The sequence below is a fragment of the Eubalaena glacialis genome, chromosome 2 (assembly GCF_028564815.1).
Source record: "Eubalaena glacialis isolate mEubGla1 chromosome 2, mEubGla1.1.hap2.+ XY, whole genome shotgun sequence".
Lineage (NCBI taxonomy): Eukaryota > Metazoa > Chordata > Mammalia > Artiodactyla > Balaenidae > Eubalaena > Eubalaena glacialis.
The window spans coordinates 183,117,936-183,134,657 of record NC_083717.1 but is presented as its reverse complement, the minus strand read 5'-3'; the positions used below and the strand labels follow the sequence as shown (position 1 = coordinate 183,134,657).

Sequence of the window (16,722 nt, the reverse complement as noted above, 5' to 3'; positions counted from 1 at the left end):
TGCACAAAAATGTTTTTGATGAAGTCTTAGGTATCTATTTTTTCTTTTGTTGCTTATTCTTTTGGTGTCATAAATAGGAAACCATTGCCTAATCCAAAGGAATGGAGATTTACCCCTATGTTTTCTTCTGAGAGGTTCATAGTTTTACCTTTTACATTTAGGTCTTTGATATATTTTGAGTTGAATTTTGTGTGTGGTATGGGGTAGGGGGGGTCCACATTCATTATTTTGTATGTGGATATCCAGCTATCCTAGCACCATCTGATGAAAATACTATTACTGTTTCCCTACTGAATTGTTTTGGCACTTTTGCTGAAAATCAATCAACTCTAAATGTGAGGGTTTATTTCTGGATTCTCAAATCTATTGCTTTGATCTATACATCTACCCTTATTCCGGTACCATGTTGTTTTGTTACTGCTGCTTTGTAGTAAGTTTTGAAATTGAGAACAATGAGTCCTCCAACTTTGTTCTTCTTTTTCAAGACTGTTTTTCTAGTCTCCATATAAATTTCACTAGTTTCCATATGAATTTTAGGATAAACTTGTCAATTTTTACAAAGAAACCAGCTGCGATTCTAATAGGGATTGTGTTGAATCTGTAAATCAGTTTTGGGAGTATCACCATGAATATGGGTTGTCTTTCCATTTATTTACATTTTCTTGAATTTCTTTCAGCACTTTTTTGTAGTTTTCAGAGTATAAGTTTCGCACTTCTTTTGTTAAATTTATTTCTAATATTTTATTCTTTTTGATGCTGTTGTAAAGAGAATTGCTTTCTTATTCTCATTTCCAGAGTGTTCTTTGCAAGTGTATAAAAATACAATTAATTTTTGTATATTTATCTTATATCCTGAACTTGCTGAACTCATTTATAAATTCTAGTAGTTTTTTAGTGGTCACCTTAATTTTTGAATGATTATTTTGTCAGATATAGAATTGCTGGGTGACTTCATTTGCTTTCAGCATTTTGAATATGTCATTCTGCATTTTGAATATGTCACCTGATACCATTGTTTCTGAATGAGAAGTCAGCTATTAATTTTATTATTGTCCCCTGTATGTAATGTGTTATTTTTCTCTGGGTGCTTTTAAGATGTTCTCTTTGTATTTACCCTGACAGGTTCTCTGGGCTACTTGGATTGTAAGTTTACCAAATTTGGAAAGTCTTCAGCCACCATTTCTCCAAAGAAATGTTCTACCCCTTTCTCTGTCTCTTTTCCTGCCTGGGACTCCAATTAGGCACATTTTGGAACATGTTTTATTGACCCACAGATCTCTACAGCTCCATTTATTTTTCTTTAATCATTTTCTGCCTTTTTCAAATTGAATAATTTCAGTTGTTATATATCTAAGTTCACTTATTCTTTCTTTCTTTTTTTAAAATAAATTTATTTATTTTATTTATTTATTTTTGGCTGCGTTGGGTCTTTGTTGCTGTGCGCAGGCTTTCTCTGGTTGCGGCAAGCAGGGGCTACTCTTCGTTGTGGTGCACGGGCTTCTCACTGTGGTGGCTTCTCTTGTTGCGGAGCATGGGCTCTAGGCACGCAGGCTTCAGTAGTTGTGGCACACAGGCTCTAGAGCGCAGGCTCAATAGTTGTGGCGCACGGGCTTAGTTGCTCCGTTGCATGTGGGATCTTCCCGGACCAGGTCTTGAACCCGTGTCCCCTGCATTGGCAGGCGGATTCTTAACCACTATGCCACTAGGGAAGCCCTAAGTTCATTTATTCTTTCTTTTGCCATCTCCAATCTATTGAACTCATCTAGTAAATATTTTATTTCAGTTATACTTTTCAGCCTCACTATTTCCATTTGGTTTTATTGTTGTATTTTTCATTTCGGTGCTGGATTTCCTATCCATTCCCTCATTAACACATTTTCCTTAAATCCGTTTACCTATTTGTAATAGCTGCTTTGAAGTCTTCATCTGTATCTGAACTCATTCTGAGTCCGTTTATGGTTTATCTTCTTTTCCCTGAATATCAGTTACATGTTCCTGTTTCTTGCCATGTCTTGTCATTTTTGGGAGAAAAGTGGACATTGAAGATAATAAGCTGTAACAACTCTGGATTCTGCTATTTTCTTACAAGAATTTGCTGATGTTTTTGTTGGTGGTGGTCTAAAAGGCTATTAATTGCCCTGGCACAAATTGCAAAATGTCTTACCTATTGTTTCAGCAGCTGATATCTCTGCTCAGTTCTACTAACTTCCACTGCTGACTTTTTTTTTTTCACATGGCCTTCTGAGGATCTCCCCTGCACTTGTGTTGCCCAAGGATATGGAAAGAGTTTATATTTAACTCTTAGATCATTATTTTTAAAGCTCCCTTTTGCCTGGGATTTTCCTCTTAAATTCCTAAATTTTCTGTCAGCAGCATGTTCTGTCCTCTGACACATCAAGTCAGTAATGCTTCAGCTTTGTGCTGTCTGAACTTGGCTGTATGATATTCCATTTCATGGCTATATTCTTACACATAACTGATGAATACTTTAGTTATTTCCAATCTTCTACTATCACAAACAATGATGAAAAATATCCTTGAACACATTTCATTTCACACATATGTGAGTATAATGCAGGATAAATTCCCAAGAGTGAAATTGCTGGGTAAAGGACATATACGTTGGATGTTTTTGTTTAATTTTAGTTTTTAAAATATAGGGTAGAATATGCCAAAGTAAGTGTTGCTATTAACATTGTAAAACACTGTTTTCTGATGTCTTCTTTATTCAAGTTCAGTGATCGAGTTTATTGGTTGATTGATATTCCCAGAGAAAACATTACAAAAAATACAGGTAAGAATGATCTGAATTCACTATTTTACACATGGGTCTGGATTGCCAAATTTATCAAATAAAAACAATTTATTATGTTAAAAAATTATGTTATCTCATGTTAATGTCTCCTGTGGTATTTGGGACATACATACTTACTAAAAACTAGTGATTCATCTGAAATTCAAACTTAACTGGGCTTCCTGTATTTTACCTGGCAGTTATATTATAGATAGATGGTTCTGACATACATAGCATTTATATTATTCTTTAGTTAAAGTAAACTCATTTTCTAGAACTTGAAATTCATAGTATTGAGAAAGTCAGGTACCAATTAATTTTAATGAAATGGAATCATTAATTTTAAAATGTAGTATGTAGTGTATTAGTTTACCATTGAGTCTACTATTAAGTGCTATGTGGCAGCCTAGTTTATATACTACTGTAAATACCAAGAAGGAAAGAGCAGGAAAGTCAAATTCCAGAAGGTGTGAGTATTGAGCTAGTGGACTGAGCTAGTAGATCTTCAGGCATGAGATACAGACCCATAGTTTAAAAATGATAAAGGGTATATTATTCTAATATGGTAGGTGCAAGAAATAGAAACCATCCTGACCTCACTAAAGGAAAAAGACTAAATTTCTTTTTGTTGTGGAACCCAAAGACAAAAATGAAGCCAGATTATAAGAAGGAATTAGAAGTAAGAAATGGAGAACCATCAAGAACCCAGGGAATATTTTCACCGTTTCTCTTATCTATATTTTCTGTACATCTATATTTATTTTTCCTTTTATGCAGACTAGTTTCCTAAAGCTGCCTCACTGCTGTCAAAGTTTTATATGTATTTCCTAGGGGCCAGCCCAATTTCAAATCCCCAGGAGAGTATCTTCAACTGGCCTAGAATTGATCCTGCACCCACTTGTGTGCCAATCAAATGTAGCAGGTGATGAGGAATTGGGACAGTGGGATGGGGGGATCATACAGGCAAACCCCTCTAAGTATGGGAAAGTTAAAGGCCGAACCAAATTGTGTGTCCTAAAGAGTAAATGGCAGGGGGAAAGTGAGAATAAGGCAGAAAGGATAGAAAAGACTCTATATAAGGAAGCATCAAAGATAAAAGACTGCAAAAGAAGCCCCAGTATTATAACAGCTAACATGGATTATATCACTATTTTTATCCTTTATTCATCTCAGTTTTTTCAAATTAATCTATCAGAACTTTTTGTGATTTTTTTTCAAGGAATTCATCCTGAAAATTGTACTCCTTTAAAAAAAAAAAAGGGAGTACAGTCTAATGATGGATTGTTCTAGCTGCTTGGCCTAATATTGACATTAGTTTGACAATCGAAGAAGTGAAGATCACTTGTTATTTTCACTTCTTCTATTTATAAAATTTAATTTCAGAAATGCATTGATTCTAAGATCACCCAGGCAAGAACAAAGGTGATCTGAAAACTTAAGTATTTTATGGAAAGAGACCAAATGATCTCTGCCTATCTTGATACAACTTCTGGATTGAGTAAAAAGAAATATATTTGAGCTTATAATGTAATAGAAGAGAATGGTCTAATATTAGTAATATGATAGAAATCAGGAAAGAAAATCTTCAGGGGGAAGGAGACCATATTTGCTCATTCACTTTTTACTCCTTAATCATATCTTATTTGCTGCCATGCCATGAATTTGAGTATTATGTATCTGTAAAATCTTGGGAAGGGTAGTTTACGTAACATCAACAGCAAAGGTAGCAAAATAATCATCATAGTAGTAGTAGAACTTGCCGGTAGCATTTACTGAATTCTTATATTTTCAGCACGACTCTAAACACTTTACCTAACTAAATTCATTTATTACTCAATATGTGTTAGTTACTATTGTTAGCTCCATTTTTGAATGATTTAACTGAGGCCTATGGAGCCATATGGAGATTTGGTGATAGCTAGAAAGTGGTGAAGGCAGTTTGAAATTTGAACTACATAGAACTGTTGAAGGTAAAAAGAGTCCCTCCTTAATTTATACTTCACAATTTGTTCTCTTTTTCATTTTAAAATAAGGTATAATTTACATTCAGTAAAATATACCGTTTTTAGTGCCCAGCTCTATAAGTTTTCACAGATGTATACAATTGTGTAATCATGAATTGAGATTTAGAACAGTTCCATCATCCAATAACATTACCCCAGCAGTATTCAACTCTCTGTCTCCTGAGCCCCAGGAACCATGGATCTGTTTTCTGTTCCTATTGTTTTGTTTATTCCGGAGCCATATAAATGGAATCATCAAATATGTAATCTTTTGAGTCTGGCTGCTTTCACTTAGCATAATTCATTTGAGATTCACTATGTTGTAGTTTTTTTTGTTTTCTTATAGTTCCATAGTTTATTTTGTTGCAGGGCATTTGGATTTTTTCAGTTTTTGGCAATTATGAATAAAGCTGCTATAGGCATTCTCATACAGATTCTTGTGGTGAACACAAATTTTTGTTGCATTTGGCTAATACCAGATAGTAGGATTACTGTGTCATATGGTAAGTGTAAGTTTAACTGTGTAAGAAATTATCAAACTATTTTCCAAAGTAGCAGTATCATTTTGCATTCTCACCACCAGGTTATCTGGATCCATGCCAGCACTTGGTATATATAAGTGTGTGTGTATGTTTGCATACATGTATACATATACATTTATACATATATGTATATTTATACAATATGTATATATGTATACTTATATATAAATATATTTTAATATGTATGTAATTTAGCCATTCTAATAGGTGTAGAGTGACATTTAATTATGGTTTTAATTTGCATTTCCCTAATAACTAATGACAATGAACAACCTTTTTTGTGCTTATTTGCCATTTGGTGAATTATCTGTTCAAATCTTTTGCAAGTTCATTGTATGTTCTGGATACAACTCCTTTATCAGATATATGATTTATAAATATTTTCTCTCAGTCTATGGCTTGTATTTTTAATCTCTTAAGAATGTCCTTTGTAGATCAGAGTTTTTAATTTTGATGAAGTCTAATTTATCAGTTTTTTATTTTATGGATTGTACTTTTGGCATCATATCTAAGAAATCTTTGCCTAACCCACAAAAAGGTTTTCCTATATTTACTTCTAGAAGTTTATGGTTCTAGGTTTTGTATTTAGGTCTATGACTGAATTTAAGTTAGTTTTTGTACATTATATGGACTGAGGGTAATTTGGGGGAAATATGGATATCCAATTATTCCACCACCTTTGTTGTAAAAGCTATTTTGTGTCCAGTGAGTTGCTATTTCTGGGCTCTCTATCCTTTACCAATACCACACTTGATTACTTTAGCTTTATAAATAATAAGCTTATAATGAGTAATATTAACCCTTCAACTTTGATCTTTTTCTTTTGTTCTTTTAGTTCTTTTGTCTCTCCATGTAAATTTTACAATCAATTTGTTTAGTTCTACAAAAAATTCTGCTGTGATTTTTTTTTTATCTCAATTAGAATTGCATTGAATCTATAGATTAGTTTGGGGGAATTGACGTCTTAACAATATTGAGTCTTCCAATCCATGGACACAGTATATCTCTCCATTTATTTACATCTCCTCTGATTTATTTCATCAGGGTTTTGTCGTTTTCAGCATAGAGATCTTGCATATACTTTAAGAAATTTATATCTAAGTATTTCATGTGTTTGGTATTACTTTAAAAGGTTATTTTTAATATTTTAATTTCCAATTGTTTATTAATAATATGTAAATATGTAATTGATTTTTGTAGATTGACTTTGTATCTTTCAACTTTGTTAAATTCACTTATTAGTTCTAATAGTCTTTTGTATATTCTTTGGGATTTTCTACATGGATAAACATCCATCTAGAAATAGAGATAATTTTATATATTTCTTCCATTCTAATATGATTCATTTTATTTATTTATATATGTATTTACTTACGTACTTACTTACTTGTTTATCTTTGCCTTATTGTGCTGGTGGGATCTCCAGTACAATGTTGAATAGGAATGGTGAGAGAGGACATCTCTGCCTTGTTTCCAACTTTAGGGAGAGAATATTCAGCCTTTCCTCATTAAGTATGATGTTATCTGTAGGTATTTTGCAGATGCCCTTTATCAGGTTAAGGAAGTTCCCTTCTATTCCTAGTTTGCTGAGTTCAAGAATTGATGTTGAATTCTGTTAAATGCTCTTTCTGCGTCTATTGAGATGATTATAAGGATTTTCTTCTTTCATCCCATTATATGAAGAATTCCATTGATTCGTTTTTGAATTCTCAACCAGCCTTGCAATCCTAGGATAAACAACTCTTAGTTACGATGCATTATCCTTTTTGTGCAGTGCCGGACTCATTTGGCTAGTGGGTTCTTGGGGTTATCAGTCTGGAGTTTTATTTTCTTGTAGTATCTTTATCTCGTTTCGGTATCTGGTAATGCTGTCTTTACCAAATGAATTGCTCAGCTGTTGCTGATGATGAACGCTGGGGGCGGTGCTCAGCTTTAAGCTGAAAACCAAGGGCGCACAGGGCTTTGGGCAGGAGTTGAGGGAGCCCAGCACAGGTGATACCAGACTTGAGTTCATACTGAGCTTAAGAAACTTTAGAATCTTCATCGCCCTGGGGAACTTTCCATGAGTCCCACAGGATCCTGCTGTTGGCTCTTGAGCCCCAGATATGGAACTCGGAAGACACGCGCTCAGACACCAAGTCTCCATTCCTCTGTTCCCTACGACTTAAAGAATGTTTTTGACGGGAAAGCCAAGCCAGTGACCTTATCAGAAAACCCAGGCTCGTGGTGGGTAGGAAAACGTTTGCCAAGATGCACGTGGTTTTCCAGCCACATCACTGTTTTCCTTTCAAAGGTATTTCCACTTTGATTTCTGAACTGAAATGCTGTCTATAAGGAGTATCAGGAGGGCTTGTGTAAGGGGCTGATAACACTGCATTCCCCATAGACAAAAGGACTTATCTAGATCGTTTTTATCGTATTGGAATCCGTCTTCCAACAAGCTTTTACTAGAAAGTTGTTTCTATTTCTTGATTTTCTTTTGAATAATCATCTTTTGGTCTGAATTACACAGATTTTTAAAAATCGTTTTTATCCAGGAATCTGAGCAGAAAATTTAGCTTCTGAGTTTTATGGTAGCCTTTTTATTGGACAGTGTTTATGAGTAAGGAGCAAGTTCATTGTTTCTGGGTCTGACAGCAGTGCTGGGACCAGCAAGGAGCCCTTTGTCTACATTCCTCCCCGGTGGGATCCGGCTCTGCTTGCCAGGTGGGGTCGTCTCCAGGACTTTAAGAGTGAAGTATTGCTGATTCCCACGGAAGACAGTTGGCAGATGCAGACAGGGGTGTTACGAGAAATTTTGCCTTGCCTTGAAGCCCTCTGTTAAATAAAGGAAATTTTGGGGCTATTAATTGTACAATTGCTAGAATGAAAGTGATTTATGTGGTGATATTGGGACTGAGTTCTAAAAGTTTGGGTTTCTGGGTCTTCTTTTTAAGTGGGTGAATTCAAGGTGGAAAAACAATGAGCCTCATTCTAGGAAATACGGCGTTTTGCACAGAAGCTTCTTTCAAAGGGAGTCCTGGTTTAATTGCCACAATGAAACGAAGGTGGGCGCTGCCCAGAATCTCACAGGTGTTTGATTTGCTTGCAGTTTTTGAAATCCTGACTGGTAGGTAGACCTGGTCAGAGGACAAAGTATGTAGGCTTTTAGATCTAAATTGCTTTGAAATAAAGCTCTTTTCTAAAAAGGGAAATACATAAATATGAGTTGAGAAGAGTTCCCTCCTATATTATGGAAGAATTTTTGTAGAATTGATATCATTTTTTTCACTAAATGTTTGTGGGATTCACCAGTGGAGTTTTCTGGGCGTGGAGTATTCTTTGTGGGAAGGATTTTAACTACAAATTCAGTTTCCTTAGTAGATATGGGAATATTCAAGTTTTCTGTTTTTTCTGAAGTGAGTTTCGGCAGTTTGTATCTTTCAAGGAACTTGTCCATTTCATCTAAATTGTTAAATTTGTAACTAAAGCGTTTTTGTGACATTCTTTTATTAACCTTAAAGGGTCTATAGTGATGTGCCCTATTTCATCTCTAATATTAGTTATTGATATTTGCATCTTTATTTCCTTCTTGATTCATCTGGTGGAAGTTCATCAACATTATTGATCCTTTCAAAGAAGCATCTTTAGATTTCATTGATTGTGACTATCGTTTTTCTGTTCTTCATTTCGTTGATTTCACTGTTTCATCCTTCTACTTCCTTTGGGATTCATTTGCTCCTTTTTTTTCTAGTTTCTTAAGTTGGGGACCTTTAGATCAGGGGGTGGCAAACTACAGTTTGCAGACCAAATTTGGTCTGCTGCCTGTTTTTGTAAATAAGTTTTATTGGACCACAGCTGTGCTCATTTATTTATGTTTTCTATAGCTGCTTGTTGGCTACCATGGCAGAGTTGAAGTGTTGAGACAGAGACCATATGGCCCACAAAACCCCAAATATTTACTATTTGACACTTTATAAGGCCAGTACTATCTTTTAATCCCTGCTTCAGATAATTGATTTGAGATCTTTTTTAATATAAATATTTTACTACTATATATTTCTCTTTAGCACTGCTTTATCTGCATCTCATAAATTTTTATGTGTTTTCATTTTCTTTCAGAATATTTTCTAATTCCCCATGTCACTTTCTCTTTGACCTGTGGTTATTTAGAAGTGTGTTGTAAAATGTCCATATATCTGGGAATTTTCCAGATATCTTTCTGTTACTGATTTTTCTAGATTAATTCTATTATGTTCTGAGAACATATTTTGTATGATCATTTGTTGAGATGGTTTTTATGGCCTGTTTGGTGAATCTTCCCCGTGCACTTGAAAAAAATACTTACTTCGCTGTTTTTCACTGGAGTGCTCTATAAGTGTTGATTGGGTCAGTTGGTTGATAGTGTTATTCAGCTTTTCTATATCCTCACTCACTACTCAGTTACTTAGAGAGGAGTGTTGAAATATCCAACTATAATTGTTGATTTGTTTATTTCTCCTTTTAGTTTTATTAGGTTTTTTTTTTTTTTTTTTGGCCATGCTGCACAGCTTGTGGGATCTCATTTCCCGGACCAGGTATTGAACCTGGGCCACTGCAGTGAAAGCCCGGAATCCTAACCACTAGACCGCCAGGGAAATCCCCAGTTTTATCAGCTTTTGATTCATGTATTTGGAAGCTCTGTTAGGCATGTGCACATTTAGGGCTGTCATACCTTTTCAGTGAATTGATCCCTTTATCATATGTATTTTTCCTCTTTATTCTTGATATTACCTTGATCTGAAGTCTCCTTTGTCAGATACTGATATAGCCATTACACCTTTCTTTTGATTAGTATCTGCATAAGATATATTTTTTCATTCTTTTACCTTTTTTCCCCAAGACAACTTTTAGAACACATTAATCAACAGAATAGAAGTACACAAGTGAATTTTAAAGTAAAATCAGTGCATCAGTGAGTGCGATCTAACACAAAAGTACAGATGCCTCACAATGGGGGAGGAAGGCATAAATCTAAACCAGAGATTGGAGGAGAGATGCATATAAGGGAGGAAGGACCTTGGCATACTGACTTATCAAGGTAGATTCAACTGATGTCTTTAACTTCCAAATACCTTGGGCCCTAATTTGTAGTCTGAGATAAGCACGATACTTGGTCACAAAGAGCAACAGTAGGTATCTGCTGTGTCTGGAATGGGGAAGAAGTTCAGAATCCTGAAGAGACTGTGGACACTCAACTCTATAATAATGAGGTGGAGGGTATGAGGCTACAAGAACCATAGGGAGACTGCACTCTTCTATGTCAGGCAGTAACCACACTGCAGCAAGGTAAAATGAAAAATTACTCAAGTTACTAGTTTAATGGAAGAACAGGAGTAGCTGTAGGAAGGACTCCATGGAAAATGTCCAGCTGATATAGAGAAAATAAACATTCGATCAGTGGAATAACTATGGTGCTATTTTTCAGAATAGGTACCATCACCTTAGTCACTGATCTAATGGATGTGTCTTCTTAACCTAAAGTAACAAAGGTTTTAACAGCCAGATAGCCCTCTTTTCTGTAACTCTTGGTGCAGTTCTATTGTTGTTCTCACTGAGTTGTTAAATAGCATATGAAACAGATATGAGGTCACATAAACTACCTGAATAGGTTTGCCTGGAGCTTTGGCATTGACCTCTTCAACTTCCAGCTGTGGGTCTACCAGTTGACACTGTTCACACAGTCTCTTGGCTGCTCATATACATCTTTCACTGTATGAGCCACATTACAGGTGAGATTAATATTTCCTGTGTGTTTAGGATGAGCAGGATTAGTATCACCACCAAACAGAAGTGTATGCTGGTTAATATGCATGTGGGAAGAGATACAGTTGGTATAAAACCAATCCAGAAAATATTGGCTATTACTGCTGATGAAACCCATACTTCCCCTTATATTCAATCACTCCATGTACCATTATAGGAACCACATTGTTGTTTCTATTTGTGATTTTTATCAAGACTTGTAGAAAGTTATACAAGACCTGTGGATTCTCAGGGCTCTTATTTTCATGTTTCAGAAGTTCAAGAAAGCTATGCATATACCAACTTTGAACCAGTCACACTGAAGGCCAGTTAAGTTACCCATCAGAAGATTGACTTCTCTCATTGTGTTGGCCAGTTGTGCAGGAAGCTCCTTTTGTAGAAACATATAGGATATTTTCTCACACCATTATCTTTCCCCCAATCCAGGAATTGCTTGATAAAGAGCAGTGACAGCAAGAAGCATAAATAGCACTTGATCTACTTGTTTACCAGCTGTTTAAGCAGCCACTAGAAGAGCCATATCCTCGCCAGGGTGGTGCACAGATCCACCTAGAGGCCTGGATGGACATGAGGGCTTGTGCAGCTGAGCTGTTCGGGTCAGGCGTGTTCTTCGTGAGCACACCCTGGTTTCAGCCTCAACTTATGGGTACAACTGCTGCAGCACCCAGGCTGAGTTCATCACCTTGGCTTCCCCAGGCCCACCCATTCTTTAACTTTTAACTCAGTTATGCTTTTGTATTTAAAGTGGGTGTCTTAGAGTTAGCATATCTTTCAGTCTTGATTTTCACATCTAATCTGGAAATCTGTCTTTTAATTAGTATTTTTAGGCCGTTTACATTTAACACAATTTTTAGTATGGTTGTACTGAAATCTACCATTAGGGTTTTTTCTATTCTATCTCTTCTGTTTTACTTTTCTTTTTCTGTCTTCATCCATATTAATTATTTTTTATGATTCTGTTTTGTCTCAACTATTGGTTTATTATTCTTTAAAAAAATTTTTTGGTGTTGGCCCTAGGGTTTATACTATTTATTTTATTTTATTTTATTTATTTTATTTATTTTATTTAATTTATTTATTTTTGGCCATGCCACGCAGTTTGTGGGATCTTAGTTCCCTGACCAGGGATTGAACCTGTGCCCTGGGCAGTGAAAACACAGAGTCCTAACCACTGGACCACCAGGGAATTCCTGATATACTAAATATTTTAGTTAATCGTGGTCTACTTTCAAAAAATATTATACCACTTCACCTGAAGTGTCACAGTTTGCTTCTTACCAAGCTACAAGAGCTCTCAGAGAAAAATTATAATCTAAAATACTATTATCTGGGTTCATTGCTGTGTTGGTAAGATCACTTCATAATTCTTTTTTCCTTATTTTATCATCAAAATGTTTGCTGGGAAAACATATATAAATGCAATCAAAATGATTGCGAAATAAAAGGTAATTGTGGTTGGTAATGTTCATATAGTCTTAAATTTCACCAACATGACATACAAAAAAATATCTGATTGTTTGCCTTTTGTTTTCAAACAGATATTGCAGCTGTAGAAGAATGGTTAGTAAGGATCACTTTGCAACATGGATTAAATATTTATACTACTGAAGGAACACTGTTGGATAGTATTCGAGGTAAATGCCAGTAGATAAAAGTGAAGTGAAAATCTGTAATATTCTTTCAACAAACCTTGTAAGCTATGATATGCCAGACTCTGTGCTAAGTGCTAGAGATAGATAAATAAGACATGATCATGACTCTTGAAGGGCTTACAATCTGATGAGGCAAAGAATTAAATACACATGGGTAATTGTTAATAGAGCTCTGCAAAGAGTGCTATAGAAATATGGAAATATATGTTTTCTGTAGCCATATTGGGGAGTCATCATAAACAATGGCTTTATAGAGTTAGTTTTTGCATCTTCTATAAAGATGTTATAGAAGATATTGTTTATTGCATCACAGTCTACTTTATGACGACCATCAAGCAAAAAGTTTTGCTCAGTCTTAGTAAGAACATTTGTATTTCTTCATAAAAAAATTGGCTATTTTAAGGTTATGAGCACTGAGGAATATAACTGACTAGCTTTTCTTTTTCAATTGTCTGATCTATAGCCCAATTTTTGGGTCAGCCATAGTATACAGAAAAAAACCTCCGTCCTGGAGTTTGTATTTATTCTCATTTTCCTCACCTTCCCTTTTTACTTTTATTCTTTTGCACCCACTTTGATATGGTGGTATGTAGAAGCCAGAGTAAAAATAAATATTTCATCTTATGGAAAGAAACACCTGGGTAGCTTTAAGAAAATAATGATGATTCAGGGCCAAGATTTTGAAGTAGGAAGACCCTGAGCTCACCTCCTTCCATAGGCACACCAAAATTACAAATATTTACAGAGCAACTATCTATGAGAATGACCAGAAGACTAGCAGAAAAGATTTCCCACAACTAAGCAAATAAAGAAGGAACCAAAATATGATGAGTGGAAGGGGTAGAGACACTGTATAGTCAAGACCAACATCCCCAGGTAGGCAACCCACAAATGAGAGGATAATCACACTTTCAGAGGTCCTCCCTAAGGAGCAAGGGGTCCAAACCTCACATTAGGCTCCCTAGACCAGGGGTCCTGCACTGGGAAGACAAGCCCCCAGAACATCTGGCTTTGACGGCTAGTGGGGCTTGTGTGTGGGAGAGCCAGAGAGCTGTGAGAAACAGAGACTCTGCTCTTAAAGGGCACACACCAAATCTCACATGCTCTGAGTCTCAGTGCAGAGGCAGTAATTTGAAAAGAGTCTGGGTCAGACTCACTTAAGAGATCATCAACTTAAAATAATCATGTGTATTATCATGTAAATAATCATGTACATAGATTGTTATATATGAACCTCATGGTACCCACAAACCAAATACCTATGATGGATAAACAAAAAAAGAGAAATGAATCCAAACATAATACTAAAGATAGTCATCAGGCACAAGGGAAGAGAGCAAAAGAAGAAGAGAGGAACAGAAAAAAGAAAAAAAAAACACAAAACAAACCAGAAGACAATGAACAAAATGGTAATAAGTATATACATATCAATAATTTTGCTTTAAATGCAAATGGACTAAATGCTCCAATAAAAACATAGTGGCTGAATGGATTAAAAAAAAACCCAAAACACAAGAATTAACGTTGTTAAAATGACCATACTGCCCAAAGCAATCTACAGATTCAATGCAATCACTGTCAAAATACTAATGGTGTGGGGGAACTTCAAGACAGAAGAGGAGTAAGAACACATGGCATGCCTCAGGCTGTTACAATGTCATGCCAGCCTCTCCCGCCACAGGCTCGCCCCACATTCCATACCTCTCCCTCCCCCAAGCCTGAGTGAGCCGAACCCCCTAATCAGCTGCTATTTTAACCCTGTCCTGTCTGGGTGGGGAACAGATGCCCTCAGACGACCTACACACAGAGGCGGGGCCAAATCGAAAGCTGAACCCCAGGAGCTGTGCGAACAAAGAAGAGAAAGGGAAATTTCTCCCAGCAGCCACAGGAGCAGCAGATTAAATCTCCACAACTTCATATACCCTGCGTCTGTGGAATACCTGAATAGACAACGAATCATCCCAAAATTGAGGCAGTGGACTTTGGGAGAAACTGTAGACTTGGGGTTTGCTTTCTTCATCTAATTTGTTTCTGGTTTTATGTTTATCTTAGTTTAGTATTTAGATCTTATTGGTAGATTTTTTCATTGATTTGGTTGCTCTCTTCCTTTTATATATATATATATATTTTCCTTTTTCTCTTTTGCTGAGTGTGTATGTGTATGCTTCTTTGTGTGATTTTTGTCTGTATAGCTTTGCTTTTACCATTTGTCCTAGGGTTCTCTCTGTCTGTTTTTTTGTTGTTGTTGTTTGTTTTTATATAGTTTTTAGCACTTGTTGTCACTCACTGGTGGATTAGTTTTTTGGTTTGGTTGCTCTCTCTTTCTTTTCTTTTATTACTTTTAAAACTTTTTATTTTTAACAATATTTTAAAAATTTTTTATCTTAATAACTTCATTTTATTTTTCTTTCTTTCTTTCTGTCTCTTTTTTTTCTCCCTTTTCTTCTGAGCCATGTGGTTGACAGGGTCTTGGTCCTCCGGCTGGCTGTCAGGCCTGAGCCTCTGAGGTGGGAGAGCCGAGTTCAGGACATTGGTCCACCAGAGACCTCGCAGCCCCACGTAATATCAAACGGCGAAAGCTCTCCCAGAGATCTCCATCTCAACGCTAAGACCCAGCTCCACTCAATAACCAGCAAGCTACAGTGCTGGACACCCTATGCCAAACAACTAGCAAGACAGGAACACAACCTCACCCATTAGCATAGAGGCTGCCTAAAATCATAATAAGTTCACAGACACCCCAAAACACACCACTGGACTTGGTCCTTCCCACCAGAAAGACAAGATGCAACCTCATGCACCAGAACACAGGCACCAGTCCCCTCCACCAGAAAGCCTACACAACCCCCTGAACCAACCTTACCCACTGGGGGCAGACACCAAAAACAACAGGAACTACAAACCTGCAGCCTGCGAAAAGGAGACCCCAAACACAGTAAGTTAAGCAAAATGAGAAGACAGAGAAATACACAGCAGATGAAGGAGCAAGGTAAAAACCCACCAGAAAAAACAAATGAAGAGGAAATAGACAATCTACCTGAAAAAGAATTCAGAGTAATGATAGTAAAGATGCTCCAAAATCTTGGAAATAGAATGGAAAAAATACAAGAAACGTTTAACAAGGATCTAGAAGAACTAAGGAGCAAACAAACAATGATGAGCAACCCAATAAATGAAATTTAAAATTCTCTAGAAGGAATCAATAGCAGAATAACTGAGACAGAAGAATGGATAAGTGACCTGGAAGATAAAATAGTGGAAATAATTACCACAGACCAGTATAAAGAAGAAAGAATGAGAAGAATTGAGGACAGTCTCAGAGACCTCTGGGACAACATTAAACGCACCAACATTTGAATTATAGGGGTCCCAGAAGAAGAGAAAAAAAAAAGGGACTGAGAAAATATTTGAAGAGATTATAGTTGAAAATTTCCCTAATATGGGAAAGGAAATAGTCAATCAAATCCAGGAAGTGCAGAGAGTCCCATACAGGATAAATCCAAGGAGAAACACGCCAAGACACATATTAATCAAACTATCAAAAATTAAATACAAAGAAAAAATATTAAAAGCAGCAAGGGAAAAGCAACAAATAACATACAAGGGAATCCCCATAACGTTAACAGCTGATCTTTCAGCAGAAATGCTGCAAGCCAAAAGGGGGTGGCAGGACATATTTAAAGTGATGAAAGGGAAAAACCTACAACCAAGATTACTCTACCCAGCAAGGATCTTATTCAGATTAGACAGAAAATTAAAACCTTTACAGACAAGCAAAAGCTAAGAATTCAGCACCACCAAACCAGCTTTACAACAAATGCTAAAGGAACTTCTCTAGGCAGGAAACACAAGAGAAGGAAAAGAACTACAATAACAAATGCAAAATGATTAAGAAAATGGTGATAAGAACATATGCATCGATAACTACCTTAAATTTAAATGGATTA

The 16,722-nt window shown here is 36.1% G+C and overlaps 1 protein-coding gene and 1 pseudogene across 1 annotated transcript in view; one reads left to right on the top strand and one right to left on the bottom strand.

Annotated features, from left to right (window-relative positions):
- CATSPERB (cation channel sperm associated auxiliary subunit beta) overlaps positions 1 to 16,722 on the top strand; it is a 126,580-nt gene that overhangs the window by 15,175 nt on the left and 94,683 nt on the right. The window contains exons 4-5 of the mRNA XM_061181498.1: positions 2,734 to 2,794; positions 12,662 to 12,757. Coding sequence (XP_061037481.1) covers positions 2,734 to 2,794; positions 12,662 to 12,757 — 157 coding nt within the window. The remainder of the gene's footprint in view (positions 1 to 2,733; positions 2,795 to 12,661; positions 12,758 to 16,722) is intronic.
- LOC133085789 (pyruvate dehydrogenase (acetyl-transferring) kinase isozyme 3, mitochondrial-like) lies at positions 10,672 to 11,829 on the bottom strand (annotated as a pseudogene).